This window comes from Macrobrachium rosenbergii, chromosome 41, assembly GCF_040412425.1.
Source record: "Macrobrachium rosenbergii isolate ZJJX-2024 chromosome 41, ASM4041242v1, whole genome shotgun sequence".
NCBI lineage: Eukaryota > Metazoa > Arthropoda > Malacostraca > Decapoda > Palaemonidae > Macrobrachium > Macrobrachium rosenbergii.
The window spans coordinates 50776221-50794177 of NC_089781.1; the positions used below are offsets into that span (position 1 = coordinate 50776221).

General features: G+C 43.2%; 1 protein-coding gene across 1 annotated transcript in view; it reads right to left on the reverse strand.

Moving 5' to 3' along the window:
• Positions 1 to 400: 400 nt before the first annotated feature.
• Positions 401 to 17957, reverse strand: part of LOC136826859 (ras-related protein Rab-18-like) — a 245411-nt gene continuing 227854 nt past the window's right edge. Inside the window, exon 3 of the mRNA XM_067084352.1 lies at positions 401 to 659. Within this exon, the coding sequence (XP_066940453.1) occupies positions 435 to 659 (225 nt within the window). The 3' untranslated portion in view covers positions 401 to 434. The remainder of the gene's footprint in view (positions 660 to 17957) is intronic.

A 17957-nucleotide genomic window follows, 5' to 3' on the forward strand; every position in this document is an offset into this window, starting at 1 on the left:
TTACCAATAAAGTTATTTTTTCACTTCCTGGGTATAATCCCATGTCCTCCATGTAAGTAAGTGCTTTGGTAGGAATTCAAAGTCTATTTGTTTACATTCAAATATGATGGGATTAGGCCAATCAGCAGCTGATACCATGAGCAGTGTTGCCATGACAAATTTTAATGAAGAGAATATTCCAATGACAGATCAGCTGACAGCAACTAGAGCTGACAGTAATACCTGTACCTAAACAAATTCATGGTATTTTGATATACTAATTAAGAAAACTAAGTAGTCTACATGTAAAATGAACATAACCTCATTATTTCATTTCCAAGGCCCCCCCCAAAAAATCAAGAATTTTTTATCCAATCCTCTAATTTACCTTCGAGGAGCAATGTTTTTAAAAGCAACCCTACAAAAAAGACACCCTGGATAATTAATTCTGTAAGTTAATACAGTAAAATGATTGGAAGAATACTAACCTTGTCAATTTTGTTACCCACTAACATCTTCACAATGTCAGTTTTGGTTGAATATGTATCTAACTCATTTAGCCACATATCCAACTTTGCAAAAGTATTCCTGTTAGTTACATCATATACCAATATCACACCCTGAGCACCTCGGTAATAACTTGGTGTTAATGTTCTAAATCTTTCTTGTCCTGCTGTGTCCTGTTGGAAAATAATAGAAAAATTTATATTAACAGTACAACATACTAATTACATTTTGGCACAGATAATGAGTTTATTTGAAAATTGTATAATCAACTTCATTTCATAAAAATTGCAAAAGCACAAGGATGCAGCTGATCTATTAACAATGAGTTAGGCATAACATGCATTAAGTCAGCATTAAGTTGAAAAATGATGGTGACAGTGATCCAAGCAGGAAGAAATGCAGATACTGTATTTGCTGCATACAACTGATAATGTTTAGGGGAACAAGAACACAAAAGATGGCAGTGACACAAACAAACAAATTTTGCTGGAATGGAGTGATATATGACAAGAGAGTAGGAGTAATAGTCAAAGATGACATAGCAGATGAGATACCAGTGGGATGAATACAGAAAGGAAAGCAAATATTAAACAGAATTTTAAGAATAACTATGATGTATGTTTTTCCAATATATGCACAAAAAAACTGGCATGCCAGAAGAAGGAAAACCAAGTTTGGAAGGTTACTGGATAAAGGTCAAGGGTACCTTATGGATTAACTTCAGTGCAACAGTCAGAGTATATGCTAGAGGAAAAAGACCTAAACAGGCAAAGGAACTGACAAAGTCTCTTTTGACAAAATGAAATGATTGACTGATTTGTGACAATGAAGGTCAATGATGCTGTTATAATCTGCTAAGTTTCAAAATAAAATTGCAGTACAGTACAGGTATTATAATGCTAAAAATCAAATTTTAAAAGTAATTTAAATTTTTCTTAAAAAACAAACCTGAGGGTCTTTACATTAGGATAAGCTCCTCTATTGTATACTTACCTGCACATCTGCTCATCTGTCCATTGTGTACTTGGCCAGCAGTCTGACCCTTTGCCCAGAGCAAGACAAAGGAAAAGAGACAGTGGGGGGGGGGACCAGTCACTCAAACACACTCTCCCTCTCTCTCGCTGACCAAAATACCTTAGACGAGGTGCTACCCATACCCTTAGCGGAGCTGGACTAGCTACACAAACTTGTTGAGCAGCCACCACAGGGCCCAAGGAAAACATGTCCAAGGACTTGCAGGCAATTCTCCGCAGGTAAATGGAGGTGAATGTGGTCTGACTTGACCAGGCCCCACATGTAACATCTGCTGCTGGACGAGTCATACACCTACTTGATCGTCTCATGGAGCTAGAAAGACATTGTGTTCTTGGACACCTCTTTCTTGGCCTGCCAATATTAACGAAGAGTTGTCGACAGTCAGGCCTGAGATGTCAAGTCCTTTTTAGGTACTACTGTAGCACCCTAACAGGTCACAGTAACATCTCGTTTGGATCATTACCAACAAAGTCCTTTTGGGGGGGGATTGTGGACTCGAACCTGTCAGGGACTGATAAATTCTGTCTCTTCACTATGGAGTTCAGGACAAATTTAAGCAAAACAGATTCCCATCCCCTCAAGTGTTTAACATTGAAGGAAAGGCCATGAAGCTCACCTATCCTCTTACCTGATGCCAAGGCCAGGAGGAAAACAGTCTTTAATGGCCTGTCTGACACTCTCTGAGAGGCTCATATGGGTGATAAAGAAGACTCCTCAGAATGAGAAACCCATCCCACTCAGGGAGCCTGACTTCTCTGGAGGAACAAGACTGCTTGTCTGGAAGGGGAAGACTGTTCAAAGCTCTTCAGGAGCATGGTGATGTCCCATGAGAAGGAGAGATCTACTCCTTTAAGTCTCAATAATTGGCCTAAGGCAGACCTGTAGCCTTGAATGGGAGAGATGGAGATACTACCTGCTGAAGAGTTGCTCTGATGCAAGAGATACTCCATCTACAACACCAACCACAGAAGACAGCCCATTTCCCCTGGTAGACAGCCAGTGAAGATTTGCATAAGTATCCAGACATCGCCCTTGCAGTTCAGGCACAAAAACCTCTCACTCGAAGGAGACACTGGATAGTCTCCAGGTGTGAGCCAGCGACTTCACAGCTTGGTGATACCTCTCTGTGTGGCTGACATAGCAGGTTAAGCCATTGAAGCAGCTCCCTAAGGACCTTGGAAAGCAAAGTTAGCACGTCTGGATACCACTACAGGTATGAAGCCATTTTGGTGCCACCAAAGTTAAGCTGAGATTCAGGGTCATCAGCACTCTCTTCATGACTTTCTGAATCAGGAAAAATGGTGAAAAAGCGTACACATCGAGGATGTCCCATGGGTGTCGGAATGAGTCTTCCATGGCAGCCCAAGGGTCGGGAACTATCAAGCAGAATACCAGCAACTTCTTTTAGTGTCTGGTGGCAAAAAGTCTGCGCTCAGGGTCCCCAAGCTTCAAACAAGCTCTCTACTACATAGGCGTGTAAGGACCACAGGTCCATCTTACCTGTGTCTGGTATCTGAGCTTGTCTGCCAGTACATTCCAAGAACCAGGATTGTACCTGGCTGACAGCTCTGAGTTGGCCACTGCCCACTTGTGCCCCTGCACTGTTAACTGGTGTGCATGAAGAGACATTAACCCTCACTGCTTGTTGACATATGCCACTATCGAAGTGTTGTCGCTCATCAACACCACGAAGTGTCCTATCATTTGGTGCTATAATTCCTGCAATTCAAGGAATGCTGCTTTCAACTCAAGGACACTGAGATGAAGGTACTGATCACCCTAGTTCCACACACCTGACACCAACAACTCCAGGTGTGTGCCCCATCCCTTATGAGATGTGTCTGAGAACAGAGGTATCTCTGGAAAGGGAGTGCCAAGCGGACCCCTATCATGAGGTTCCCATCGTCCAGCCACCAAGCAAGGTCCTCTTTCACTATCTGAGAAAGTGGAGCCGGAAAGAAGAGAAGGTCTGTCAAGAGGGACCAGAACCCTTCGAGCCTCCACAGAAGGGAGCGCAGGTGAAGGCACCCATGAGGGACCAATTTTTACAACGATGACAGGTAACCTAGGACGACTTGCCAAACCAAGTAGGTTGTTCCTGACGAGACAGGAATTTCTGTGCAACCTCACTGTACTTGCTTATGCGAGAGCCTGATGGAAAAACTCTCGCTGCTGCCATGTCTCTCAGCATAACCAGATACTGTACCCTCTGTTTGGGAATGAGATTCAACCTCTCAGAATTATCATGATCCCAAGATTGCATCAATATCTGAGGACAAGGTCCCTGTCCTGTAGCAACTGTGAGCAGGTGCTCGCCAGGACCAGCCAATTGTCAAGATAAATGTCACAGGACATATCCCATACAAAAAGGCCCAAGCTGGGACTAGAGTGCACTCACATGAACACCTGATGAGCAGTTGAAAGCCTGAAACAGTGCCCTGAACTGGAAGACTACTACTCCAAGGTGGAGGTACTTTCAAGAGGACCTGTGGATGGGTATTTGAAAGTACTCATCTTTAAGGTCTATCAAAAGCATGAAGTTGCCCTCACTGATGGAATCTAATATGGAACGAACCGTTTCCATCTTGAACCAGGTCTGACACACAAACTAGTTTAACCGGATAAAAGGTCAACCACGTCATATGGCATGTTGCAGAAGTCGTCCCACACAGTTTATTCACGATGTATGATGTTCATAAGTTTTTAAATTTGTGCGCCTTCATAGCTGACTGGATGGATATTGTTTATATTGGACGGGTACTTGGAAAACCTCAGAGATGCAACAGCAGCTGAAGCCAGCCCAGGGTTGCCAGATTGGGCTACAAATCGCAAATTGGGATACTTTTTAAACCTTTGGGCAACCAGATTTCACAATCTGCTACTTGCAACTTTTTGGGCTACTTTTGATTTGATTTGGGCTCTTTTATTCAATTTGGGTTACTTCCATTTATTTTTAATAATAATAATAATAATAATAATAATAATAATATTAATAAATAATAATAATAGTAATATTAATAATAATAATAATAATAATAATAATAATAATAATAATAATAATAATAATAATAATAATAATAATAATAATATGGTATGAGATTTATATATCCCTCTTTCTCTTGGGGAGGTGTAGCTTGCCCCGTTGAGGCGATCAGTTTCTTGGTGATGGTCCTCATCTTTTCTCGCATCTTTCTCTTCCAAGCGGCGTAGGCACTCGATGATGTCACTGCAGTGCCCTCGCCCTTGGAGGGTGTTGCTCGCTGTTTCATCCTCTTCTGAGGATTTTTGAAGGGGCTGCTTCAGGGTTGCTGCTGCGTCGGCTGAAGTCCGCCCACTTCGGAGTACAAGTTTTTTCTTCTCCTCGTCAGTGTGGCCCTCTCTCTCTTTGGATGACAGCTGCTGCTGCAGTAGAGTCCTTCTGAAGCTTCTTGTGCCTGGTTCTCGCTGGGCAGTGGGGTCATGCAGCCGAAGGGAAGTATATGAAGGGAGTAGACTCTCTTTTAAACAGGTCTTATTAAAAAGGATGGCTGTATTATGCGAATTTATCTTATATAGTGTCTTTTCTATCCTCCTTATGATTTGCTTTTCAGGCTCAGCGATGTTAGTCAGTAACTGGCCGATATTCATGTTGGAAAAGGACAGTGTGCGGAATATTGGAAGTCTTTTATTAAAATATCCAATCAGAAATCGTTCGTCTGGGTTCAGGTTCTATTGTAGGTACCGTCAACATGTTTTGACCAGCTCGTTGGTCATCCTCTGGACGTGGTTGCAGAAGGTCTGAAGAAACGAGGTGCTCGGGTTGGTATTTATAGGGAGGGTCTTGATCGGTGCTGAATTATGATTGGCTGCCGGGGCATGTACCCTCGGGTGAGCCTTCTCATCAAGTTGAAGTTCTGTTTTTCGTCTTGCGTGCGGAGGCGTTGTAGTGCTGAGGATGAAGAGAAGAATTTCGATCCTCGGATGCTGAATTTTGATTTGCTCGTGCGCTATGGGGATCGCTCGGTGCATGTCTCCTGGCTGCCGTGGGGAGGAGAAAGGTTTCTTGCGTAATGTTGAGTGTTGGTTTCTCCTTCCCAATGTGCAATGCTTCCAAGAGGCGTGGCGGCGGTGGTCGGTAATTTGGTCAATTATTTCGATGTTCGTGATTATGTCTTTTCTTGCTATTCTCTGGTTATGGACGGTCCTGGCATGATTAAAGATAGCCCTCTCTTGGGCGTGGCAGGAAATCCTTTTGGAGAAACACATGGTGGTCATATCGATGTAAGAACCGAGGCATCCTCGGACGGGGCATGAGTACCGGTATACCACGTAGGTTTTCTTCAAGGGGTCCTGCTGAGGGGGGGCTGGGTTGTTGCGCATAACCAGGCTGCTCGTCTTTCTGCTCTTGTAATAAATAACCAGATGTATATTTTTGTTGGAGTCAACAGGGCTGACATTATTCTCGATGATGTTTTTGAGGGCGAGTTCGTCTTCTTTATATTTATGGTGAAATTGTCCTTTGTAGAAGAGCTCTATCGTTCAGGGGCATCGGGCGAGGTTCCTGACGGTACCATCTATCGATGTTCGCCTTGATAGATTCTTCAATATCCCGGTTTGGGTGTCCATTGTCGACGAGGGTTTGGGCTACGCGTTCTATTTCTCCGTGGGTGTCGTTCCAAAAGGAACAGTGTGAGAGGGCCCTCCTGACGTAGGCAGCTGTCATCCAAAGAGAGAGAGAGGGCCACACTCGTCAAGGAGAAGAAAAACTTGTACTCCGAGTGGGCAGACTTCCGCCGACACAGCAGCAACCCTGAAGCAGCCCCTTCGAGTGGCTTGGAAGAGGATGAAACAGCGAGCAACACCCTCCAAGGGTGAGGGCACTGCAGTGTTATCATCGAGTGCCTACGTCGCTTGGTAGAGAAAGTTGCGGAGAAAAAGATAAGGACCATCACCAAGAAACTGATCGTCCTCAACGGGGGCAAGCTACGCCTCCCGCAAGAGAAAGAGGGATATATATAAATCTCACACCATATACTCCGACTCGAAGAAGACGAAATCCTGAAAATGGGACTTAACTGCCACTACATCACCTGGCGAGGCCCCTGGACAAGCGCCTTGAGATCGAATATCTCATGGATAATATCCGAAGACAAGAGGACCTTGGCAACCTCCGCATTTACGACGGACGCCCTTCAACCCCTTCTGTTGGCTGAGGCCCCTTACCGACCGGGCGACTACAAGAGTAACATCATCAACCGGCGCCTGAGGGAGGTGGCCAAGCAGTTGAGGGAGAGAAGACATCACCGTTCAGTAGGGCCGACAAGACCGCCGCTTTCATCGTCATAAACACTGAGGACTACCATCGGAAGTTGGGACGATATCCTGGCGGATAGTACCAAATTCCAAAGAATTACTAAGAACCCCGTTGACGAGATCAGGCGGGAGGCGAACAGGATCATAGAGATGGCCAACGCCGCCTCCAACGCCCTTCACCTTCCACCAATCACGGGGGACTATGACCTGGGGTACGTCTACGGGAACGTCAAGATCAGTCAGATTCCTGCCCCGACATACCAGTTGGCTAAGAGGCTAAATACCATCCTTACCCCTTATGTTCCGAGCAGCCACAGTCTGAAGTCGTCTGCAGAGTTCCTGGAGGCCTTAAGAGCGGCGCCCCCTGGAGGCTGTGTTGCTTCGATGGATGTGGAGTCCCTCTTTACCAACATCCCCGTCGATGAGACCATCCAATTGATCTTGGACCGTGTGTATAGGGACCCCACCAACCCATCCCTGAACATCCCTGAGCATGCCCTCCGCGCCCTCCTGGAAATCTGCACCAAAAAGGCCCCTTTCTCCAACCATCGTGGCCATATGTACACCCAGATCGACGGGGTGGCGATGGGTTCTCCCCTCGGCGTCCTCTTCGCCAATTTCTATATGGGCACTGTGGAGCAAAAGGGTATTCAAGATATACGCCAACCAAGGATGTGCGTGCGCTACATCGACAACACCTTCGTCAGCGCCAATTCGCAAGAGGAGATCGAAAACCTGAGGCGTGCATTCCACAACCATAGCTGCCTCAGTTTCACGATCGAACAGAGCCAAAACCGCTGCCTCCCCTTCCTTGACATCCTTGTGGAACAGAGAGAGGCCTCTTTCTCTACGAGGGTCTACACGAAACACACGAACCTGGGCATGTGTATGAATGGGGCGAGCGAGTGCCCCGAGAAGTATAAGCGCTCCACCATCAGCGCCTACATCAGGAGGGCCCTCTCACACTGTTCCTCCTGGAACGACACCCACGGAGAAATAGAACGCGTAGCCCAAACCCTCGTCGACAATGGACACCCAAACCGGGATATAGAAGAATCTATCAAGGCGAACATCGATAGATGGTACCGTCAGGAACCTCGCCCCGATGCCCCTGAACGCATAGAGCTCTTCTACAAAGAACAATTTCACCATAAATATAAAGAAGACAAACTCGCCCTCAAAAACATCATCGAGAATAATGTCAGCCCTGTTGACTCCAACAAAAATATACATCTGGTTATTTATTACAAGAGCAGAAAGACGAGCAGCCTGGTTATGCGCAACAACCCAGCTCCCCCTCAGCAGGACCCCTTGAAGAAAACCAACGTGGTATACCGGTACTCATGCTCCGTCCGAGGATGCCTCGGTTCTTACATCGGTATGACCACCATGCGTTTCTCAAAAGGATTTCCTGCCACGCCCAAGAGAGGGCTATCTTTAATCATGCCAGGACCGTCCATAACCAGAGAATAGCAAGAAAAGACATAATCACTATAACATCGAAATAATTGACCAAATTACCGACCACCGCCGCCTACGCCTCTTGGAAGCATTGCACATTGGGAAGGAGAAACCAACACTCAACATTACGCAAGAAACCTTTCTCCTCCCCACGGCAGCCAGGAGACATGCACCGAGCGATCCCCATAGCGTACGAGCAAATCAAAATTCAGCATCCGAGGATCGAAATTCTTCTCTTCATCCTCAGCACTACAACGCCGCTCGCACGCAAGACGAAAACAGAACTTCAACTTGGATGAGAAGGCTCCGCCCGAGGGTACATGCCCCGGGCAGCCAATCATAATTCAGCACCGATCAAGACCCCCCCTATAAATACCAACCCGAGCACCTCGTTTCTTCAGACCTTCTGCAACCACGTCCAGAGGATGACCAACGAGCTGGTCGAAACATGTCGACGGTACCTACAATAGAACCTGAACCCAGACGAACGATTTCTGATTGATATTTTAATAAAAGACTTCCAATATTCCGCACACTGTCCTTTTCCAACATGAATATCGCCAGTTACTGACTAACATCGCTGAGCCTGAAAAGCAAATCATAAGGATAGAAAAGACACTATATAAGATAAATTCGTATAATACAGCCATCCTTTTTAATAAGACCTGTTTAAAAGAGAGTCTACTCCCTCCATATACTTCCCTTCGGCTGCATGACCCCACTGCCCAGCGAGAACCAGGCACGAGAAGCTTCAGAAGGACTCTACTGCAGCGGCAGCTGTCATCCAAAGAGAGAGAGAGGGCCACACTCGTCGAGAAGAAAAACTTGTACTCGGTGGGGACTTCCACACGCAGCAGCAACCCTGAAGCAGCCCCTTGAGTGCCTCAGAAGAGGATGAAACAGCGAGCAACACCCTCCAAGGGCGAGGGCACTGCAGTGACATCATCGAGTGCCTATCGCTTGGAAGAGAAAGATGCGGAGAAAAGATGAGGACCATCACCAAGAAACTGATCACCCTCAACGGGGCAAGCTACGCCTCCGCAAGAGAGAGGGATATATAAATCTCACACAATAATAATAATAATAATAATAATAATAATAATAATAATAATAATAATAAATAATAATAATAATAATAATAATAGGTAGTAGACCCTCTTTTATACAAATGGTGTTGAGGGTGATAGCTGCATCAGCGGCATTAGTTTGTGTAGAGTTTTTCTATTTTTCTAATACAGGTTGACCATCACTAATCCGGCAATCAGTAGTCGAACAATCAGTAATCCGGCATAAACTTCGGCTCCTAAGTAATTTCAATGTTTCCGCAGTAATTTTCAAATTTCCCGGTCGCCAGCGCTAACTCACTCGGTTTAAACTGATTTGGTGGCACAGTGTGCTCCATCAACAAACTGGTAGCCTAGCCTACATTATACTGAACTCTATTCACATATTAACAGTATTATACAAACATCAACATAACGAATGTGCATCTTTTTCATGGATCTTTTAAAAGTTATGCTTTACTACATTGTTTCCAATTGCGTATATTCTCATATTGCTTTTGTATTATAAATTGCGATCAATGTTTTGTTTTTTGAATCGATATCATGGTGTTTGCCAATTGCTGCATTTAACTAAGTTCAAAGCGCTTTTCTTGCTTCTAATTAGCGTAAATGAATATGGATACTTTATTTATTTGGGAAACGGATATTTTCGTTATATACAGTGTTTTTTAAGTCGCAATATAACTTAAATAGGTTTCGTTGTGAAATTAATTTAGCCATTTTTCGTTAATATATGACGTTCGCGTGGAATCGCTGGCCGTTTTGGGGCATGTATGTTTTGTGTAAAAAAATCAAGATTCCATTCGCTATTTTCTCTTGATTTCATCATAATACGAGCTTTACATACTTATCTTTTATGAAAGCGTGAAAACAGTAGTAATTTGTATTCTTTCACGCCCAGTAGTTTTGATTAAAATACATTCTCTCGAGTTTTATTTACGGTCGAGTTTCATCCATGTTGCCGATGCACGATAATTTATGGTCATTAGCAGCTTGAACATTGTTTTCTCAGCTTCAGCTACAACTTACAGCTTTAAGTTACTGTAGCAGTATACAGGTTGACCATCACTAATCCAGCATCATTGGGACCTGGAGGGTGCCGGATTAGCCATTTTTCCGGATTAGCCATTTATTAGGCTAGAATACACGAAACCCAGTAGCTAAGCACCTCATCTTACAATTAAAATATCCCATAAATCAGTACAAGTTGGATAATAAAGAAAAGACAATTATCAAATACAGGTAATGCTCGAAATTTACGATAATTCGACTTACAATATTTCGAGTTTACGAACGATGGGGTTAGCAATTAAACCGATACGAAAATATTTAGGAAATATTTTTAGAATTCGTGCAGGCGCAGGCAGCAGCTAAATAGAAAAACTTCTTTTCCTCCATCTCTTTATTCCATCTGCTAGTTAAAAAAGTAAGAGAATGATAAAAGTATTGTTAGTAACGTTATACTCTTGCGTAAATGTGTACAGCCATAAACAACCGAACGGGAAACTTGTTTTGCTAATACAGTATCGGATAACAACTGTTTTGCTTGTATTTCAACCATTGTACGGTAATACACAATTACCGTAGTTATGTTACAATTGACGTTAAGTACTGTACAATAGGACTGATATATTTTTTACACTATACCCTTATTCGCTTTGGAGAAAAGATCGGCAGGGAAAGTAATAGATTTTTCTAGGTTACTGTATTCTGCCAGTAACACACCAATATTGGTTATACTTGGAGAGGAAAGCAGGTTGCAAAATTGGATAGTTCATCTCCGATGAACACAGTATAACCATAACAGGATACTGAAATCGGGAGTTCATCTCATTGAGCCATGTTAAGCTCAGGCTCCACTGAGCATGGTCATGCCAAAAGACAGGAGTAGACTGACTTTCGATGTGAGTCTTGCTCTTTATATATAAGAAGGTCTGTGGGCGGTCAAGTTCAGCTGTTCGCTGATTGGCTGAGGAGATACATTCGTGCTGGTTATTGGCTGGCGAGATTTTCTCACAAGCCAAAAATTTATCGCTGATGGTCTCTCTGCTGCAGCCTTGCTGAGCAGCAGAGCTGGTGTGTGATGTCATTTTCTGGTACTTTCCGGTGAATATTCTGATCAGGCGTTGGGCAGCTCGCAGAATCTCTGACATCATTCTGAGTTTCACGTTCAGGATTGTCGTTTCTTGTGGTGTCTGGCGCCTGTCTGTCAGCTGCAGAAGCAATAGGCTACCTAATACTGGTAGGCAGGAGGAATACCTCTTGGGTGGTATTTAATAAGGGCTTCTCCTGTTGTATTAACAGTGCTTCCAGGAGCCGTTTTTCCTGGGTCGGGGGCCTTTTGATTACTTCAATCCTTGTGATACTAGTATTGTGGGCATCTCTCACATGGTTTTTTACAGCTCCTTCTTGGGCATGACAAGAGATTCTCTTCTCCAGATTCATGGTGGTCTTATAGATATAGGTGCAGGGACATCCACGGACTGGGCATTTGAATTGGTATGCCACATTCGTCTGTTTGAGAGGGTCTCTTGTTGGTGGGGCTGGGTATCATAATTAGGTTTTAGTGCGGCTGTTTTGATAGTAAATTTCAAGGTCAAGCCACGTGTCAATGTCGGTAATGGAGATGTTGTGTGCGATGACCTTCTTAACCCTTTAACGCTGACTGGATGTATTTTACGTCAACAAAAATTGCCTGTCGGGTGCTGAGTGGACGAAATGCGTCGACTACAAAAATTTTTTTAAATATTCGCGGAAAAATACTTATAGGCCTCGTTAAGCGAAAAATTTTAAATCACACGCCTTGAGGGATGCTGGGAGTTCACGGATCACGCTGTTGTTTTGTTTACAGCGTGACCCAGCTGCGCATGCGTGAATTTCTTTCTTCTCCCAATAGAAAGCATCAGCGACGCATCGTCAGTGAGCGATTTCTTGACGCGTTCGTGTTTTGCTGAACTTGTGCAAGTGTTAGGGTGTTTGTGACACAATAGGACGTACGCAGAGATGTCCCAACGTCGGCAGGACTCTGAAAGGCGCGTATTGCCTGTCGGTAGCGAGCGTGTGAGACACGTTTTAGACTTGGATGCTGGAGAGGGACCCAGCACCCAAGGTGATCCATCTCATGAGCGCCGTGTTGTACGGCCACGTGTGGCTGAAAGTGACCGTGGGTAAAGGGCTGTACCCTGTGCCTTTTGCGACCCCTAGGAAACATCGGGGTGTCCTGAGAGGCATTCATAAACATTTGGGAGGCCTCCAACAAAAGGACATTGATGAATACTTGTTGGGGCTCAATCGAGAGCAGGTGGAAAGTCCTCATTTTGATGGCAGTTGGTCATTTAGTGACAAGGACATCACGCCCGATGTCAGTGATGACGAATATTTTCCCCCAATGTCCGTACGAGAGCCAGAGCATGAAAGGGAACTTGAGTTCAGTGGTTTCAGTGCTTATGAGGGAGAGTCTGAGGAGGAGGAGGCACCAATTGTGGCTGGTGGGGACGAGACAGAAAGTGATGGTGAAAGTGAGGGAGATGGGCCAGTGGGGAGGCGAGTCGTGCCCATGCAAGACGTGCCCGCAGAGAAGAGAGAGAACGTCGCGGCAGCCTAGGTGAAGGCTGTTAGTCCGAAAGTGGTGAGGGGTAGTTGGAGGACCTCACCCCACCTAACATGCACCCATTCACGGCAGAACCTGCACTGACCGTCCCTGTGCCTCTCACTGCACTGGGGTTCATTCAGCTCTTCCTTACATGGGAATTGCTGGAATACCTCGTTGCACAGACGGCGGATTATGCTCGGTACTGCCGTAAGGAACTGCAGACAACGTTGTCGTATTGATGGCAGGGCTGCAACCTCATGGACATGGCGCATTTTTTGGGGCTCCACATTTTTTTTGGAATGATGCCTGCTGCCGACGTCAGGCAATATTGGTGGTGGAATTTTTTTTTAAGTATGCCCAATGTGCCCGGCATTATGCCCCGTGAGAGTTTCCTGGCGTTGGACAGGTATTTCAATGCCTTCAACCAAAGGGCCATACCCCGGAATAACCTAGATTGCCTCATCTTAGTCCGCCCAGTGTTGGAGTACATTCGTGAACGGTACCAGTTTCTCGTGGTTCCTTCCAAGAACCTTTCTTTGGATGAAGGGATTATGCCATACAAAGGACGTCTAAGCATAAAAAAGTACAACCCCAAGAAGCCAAAGAAATAGCCCTGGCCCAAGAACTGTATGAAGCAGGTGTGCACATCAGTGGTACCTTTCAGTTGGTGCATGGGGCCCCGAATGTCCTCAAGAGGTTAGGTTAGCCACCCGCAACATCTGGCAAGAGGAGAGACAGAGTGGCAGCGGAAGGAGATGTCTTCGTCATCTGTTGGAAGGGGTCTGACTCGTGCCCATGATTACGACCAGTCATGAACCCATCCAAGAAGAGGTCGTTCAGCGGAAGAAGACACGTCGGCAAGGCCTAGTTACGGATGAGGAGTTTCGTGTCCAACAGCCTACTGTCATCGGGCACTACAATAGGCACATGGGAGGAGTTGATCTCTTTGATCAACTCATCCAGTATTATCCCTTCGCCAGGAGAACCAGGAGGGGGACACAGAAGCTCCTCAAATACCTCCTTCAGTTGGCCCTCCAGAATGCCTACATCCTCTACTGTGGGTACAATTCGGACACCAGGAGGTTGTCCCACATCCAATTTCTCGAGGTGGCCGGGAATGCCCTCATAAACTTCAATCCTGAGGAGTGGCCTTCCAACACTGGCCCCCTGCCCCGAGCTCCAGATCTGCCCTGAGAGGATAGGGCAGATGTCGCTGGGAGGGCCAACCTTGGTCGTCCTGCTCCTGCCGACGCCACCCTTGCTGCCGCCGCCCTTGATGATGCCGCCCTTCCTGCCGCCACCCTTGCTGCCGCCGCCCCTGTTGTCCCTATCCCTGCTGCCGCCCTCCCTCACATTCCAATGCCCTGTCAAAAAGTGGACCCTGTGTCGGCTGCAGGTAGGAGATCACACACTGGAGCCCCTAGAAGGGGCGTAAGCAGAAAAGGTGCTGGGTGTGCCATATGAATGGCAGAAGAGACATCCGGTTCGTCTGTCGCACCTGCAAGGTAGCACTTTGCAGGATCGGGGAGTGTGACCGCAAATACCACACTGCAGTTATATATTGGAGTGCACCTACCCGAGGGACACTGGAGGGTGCAGCGGACTGCCGAAGGGCGGCCCATCTGCAGCAAGGGCGCGCGTCTCCCTCCTCCACCTGTACCTCGTCATGTCTAGAGGAAAAAAATGCAAGGCTCTTCAATGGAGGAGGGAGAAAATAAGAATAGAACAAAGAGTCAGGATTACGAGTGAGTATTCTGCATTGATTTTATATTTAATTTTATATTTATTACAAGTTTTTATATATCTGTATTTATTGGTGTTTTGTATATTATTTCGTTTTATGCAAAAAAAAAGTTTTTCACCTGCATTCCTTCTACAGGTAGTGCTCAAGTTACGATAATTCGACTTACGATAATTCGCTTTTACGATGGGATTAGCAATTAATATCGATATGACAATATTTTGAAAATACGTATTTTAAAATTTCGCGGGCAACTGGCGCAGGCAACAACATACAATCAGGCAGCGTACGGTGTACGATACATTGGCCCGAGAGGCTGGAATAGGTACATTAATTCAATGAGCTGACCTCACTTGCCCTCGTTGTGTCGGAAGTTAAAATAGGTCAGTGTTCGTTTGCAATTTTTGTGCGTTTGTAAATACAGGTAGTGCACGAAAGTGGCGATAATTCGTCTTACGATAATTCGAGTTTACGATGGAGTTAGCAATTAATACCTGCACGACAATATTTAGAAAATATTTTTAAATTTTGAGCGGGCACAAGCAACAGCATACACTACAATTGCCGTAGAATCAGGCAGCAAGAAAGACCAACTTACAATAGACCAACTTCTTTTTCTCCATCTCTTTATTCCATCTTCTAGTTAAAAAGTAAGAGAATAATAAAAGCATTGTTAGTAACATTATACTCTTGTGAAAATCGTGCAGCCATAAACAACCGAACGAGACTCTGTTGTTTTGCTAATAACCGAATCGGATAACAACTGTTTTGCTTGTATTTCAACCATCGACGTTAAACAATTATTGTAGTTATGTTAAAAATGACATTAAGTACTGATATGTTTTACACTACCCTTATCCGCTTTGGAGAAAAGATCGGCAAGGAAATATACTGCTGCAGTAAAATTAAGCTGCAAGTTGTAGCTGACACTGAGAAAAGAATGTTCAAGCTGCTAATGACTATAAATTATCATACATTGGCAACATGGATGAAACTCGACCATAAATAAAATTGGAAAGTATTTTAATCAAAACTACTGGACATGAAAGAACACATATTACTGCTGTTTTCACACCGATAAAAGATACATACGAAAAGCTCGTGGTATGATGATGAAATCAAGAGAAAATAGCAAACGGAATCTTGATTTTTTTTGTTTACACAAAACAAAGGGCCAGCCGCCAACGTCATCTACTAACGAAAAAAATGGTTAAAATAATTTCACAACGAGACATTTAAGTTATATTTCAACATAAAAACACTTCGTATAACGAAAAATACATATGTCCCTTATAAATAAAGTATCTAGAGATTCATTTAGGCTAACTAGAAGCAAGAAATGCCCTCTGAACCGAGTTAAATGCATCGAAATAAAGACCGCATGATCGATTCGAAACCAAAACATTTGATCGCTATGATCGAATTTATAATGCAAAAGCAGTATAAGAATATTTACGATTGGATACAGTGTAGTAAAGCATAACTTTTTAAAAGATCCATGAAAAAGACGCACATTCGTTATTTTGATGTCTGTATAATATGGCGGTGTTATGTGAAAATAGAATACAGTATAATGTTGGCTAGGCTACCGTATATGATATACGAAAATGCAGGCCAGGCCTTGTTTGTCATTCAATTTCTCTTTATACTGACTTATCATGTCAGTCTGCATTGAACCTGCAGAATTAGCTGACACTAATAATTACTATACCATATATGTATAAAGTATACTGTGTAGTGTAGGCTAGGCTACCATATATGTATAGATGGTACTGATTACCTAGTGTAGGCTAGGCCATATTCCAGTTACGATTTTTTCAACAAACGATGGGTTTTGGAACCTAACTCATCGTAAGTAGGGGAATACCTGTATTTATGTATTGTACCAAAATAAAAAAATATATATATATGTGTGTGTATGTATATACGTATATATATATATATATATATATATATATATATATATATATATATATATATATATATATATATATATATATATATATATATTTTTTTTTCTGTAAGCAACAAATCTTACATTCTAGTGATATTCAATCATTTACCTTCATTTTGCAACAAACAAGAAGTCTCTAGCACAATATTTTGATTTAGGGTGAATTTTTGAAAAAACTTTTTCCTTATGTCCGCGTGCGGTAACTCTGCTGAAAATCTCAGAAATTCTTTAGTCACTTTGTCGTAATTTTTGCACTGTTTTCTATTAGCCGTTACATAAAGTTTTATATATGAAAATGTGTGCCATTTCATGTAGAATACAACAAAAAATAACTCATGGTTGTAGCTTTTATCAGTTTTGAAATATTTTTATATATATCACGATAAGTGCCAAAATTTCAACTTTCGGTCAACTTTGACTCGACCGAAATGGTCGAAAAATGCAATTGTAAGCTAAAACTCTTACATTCTAGTGATATCCAATCATTTACCTTCATTTTGCAACAAACGAGAAGTCTCTAGCACAATACTGTGATTTATGGTGAATTTAAAAAAAAAGTTTTCCTTACGTCCGCGCGTGCTAACTGCTGAAAATCTCAGAAATTCTTTAGTCACTTTGTCGTAATTTTTGCACCGTTTTCTATTAGTCGTTACATAAAGTTTTACATATGAAAATGTGTGCAATTTCATGTAGAATACAACAAAAAATAACTCATGGTTGTAGCTTTTATCAGTTTTGAAATATTTTCATATAAATCACAATAAGTGCTGAAATTTAAACCCGGTCAACTTTTGACTTGACCGAAATGGTAAAAACTGCAATTTTAAGCTAAAACTCTTACATTCTAGTAATATTCAATCATTTACCTTTATTTTGCAACAAACGGGAAGTTTCTAGCACAATATTTTGATTTATGGTGAATTTAAAAAAAAACTTTTTATGTCCGCTCGTTACGAATTCATGTATCATTTTGTGATAATATTTTCTGTGTTGCTTTGATCGTTTTACAATTTGTTGTATACCAAAATCATCGCAATTTAGTGTACAATACAAAAAAAAAACAATAACTCATTAGCTTTAACCGTTTTGCTCACATCGTGATTTGTATACAATTATATATAAAAACTTTTTTTGCGCTGTCATATATTCCAATATCTATATATGATAATGATATTTTTTAATTTCTGATGGTTGCATACTAAACTTCAGGCAATGAGAAAAAAAGGAGCCATAAATGAACTCTTAATCTTCAAAACTAAGCGCGCTATGATTTTTTGAAAAAAACTTTCTTTCCGCTTCGGCGCTAACTCTCAAACCCCGCCGGCATACGGG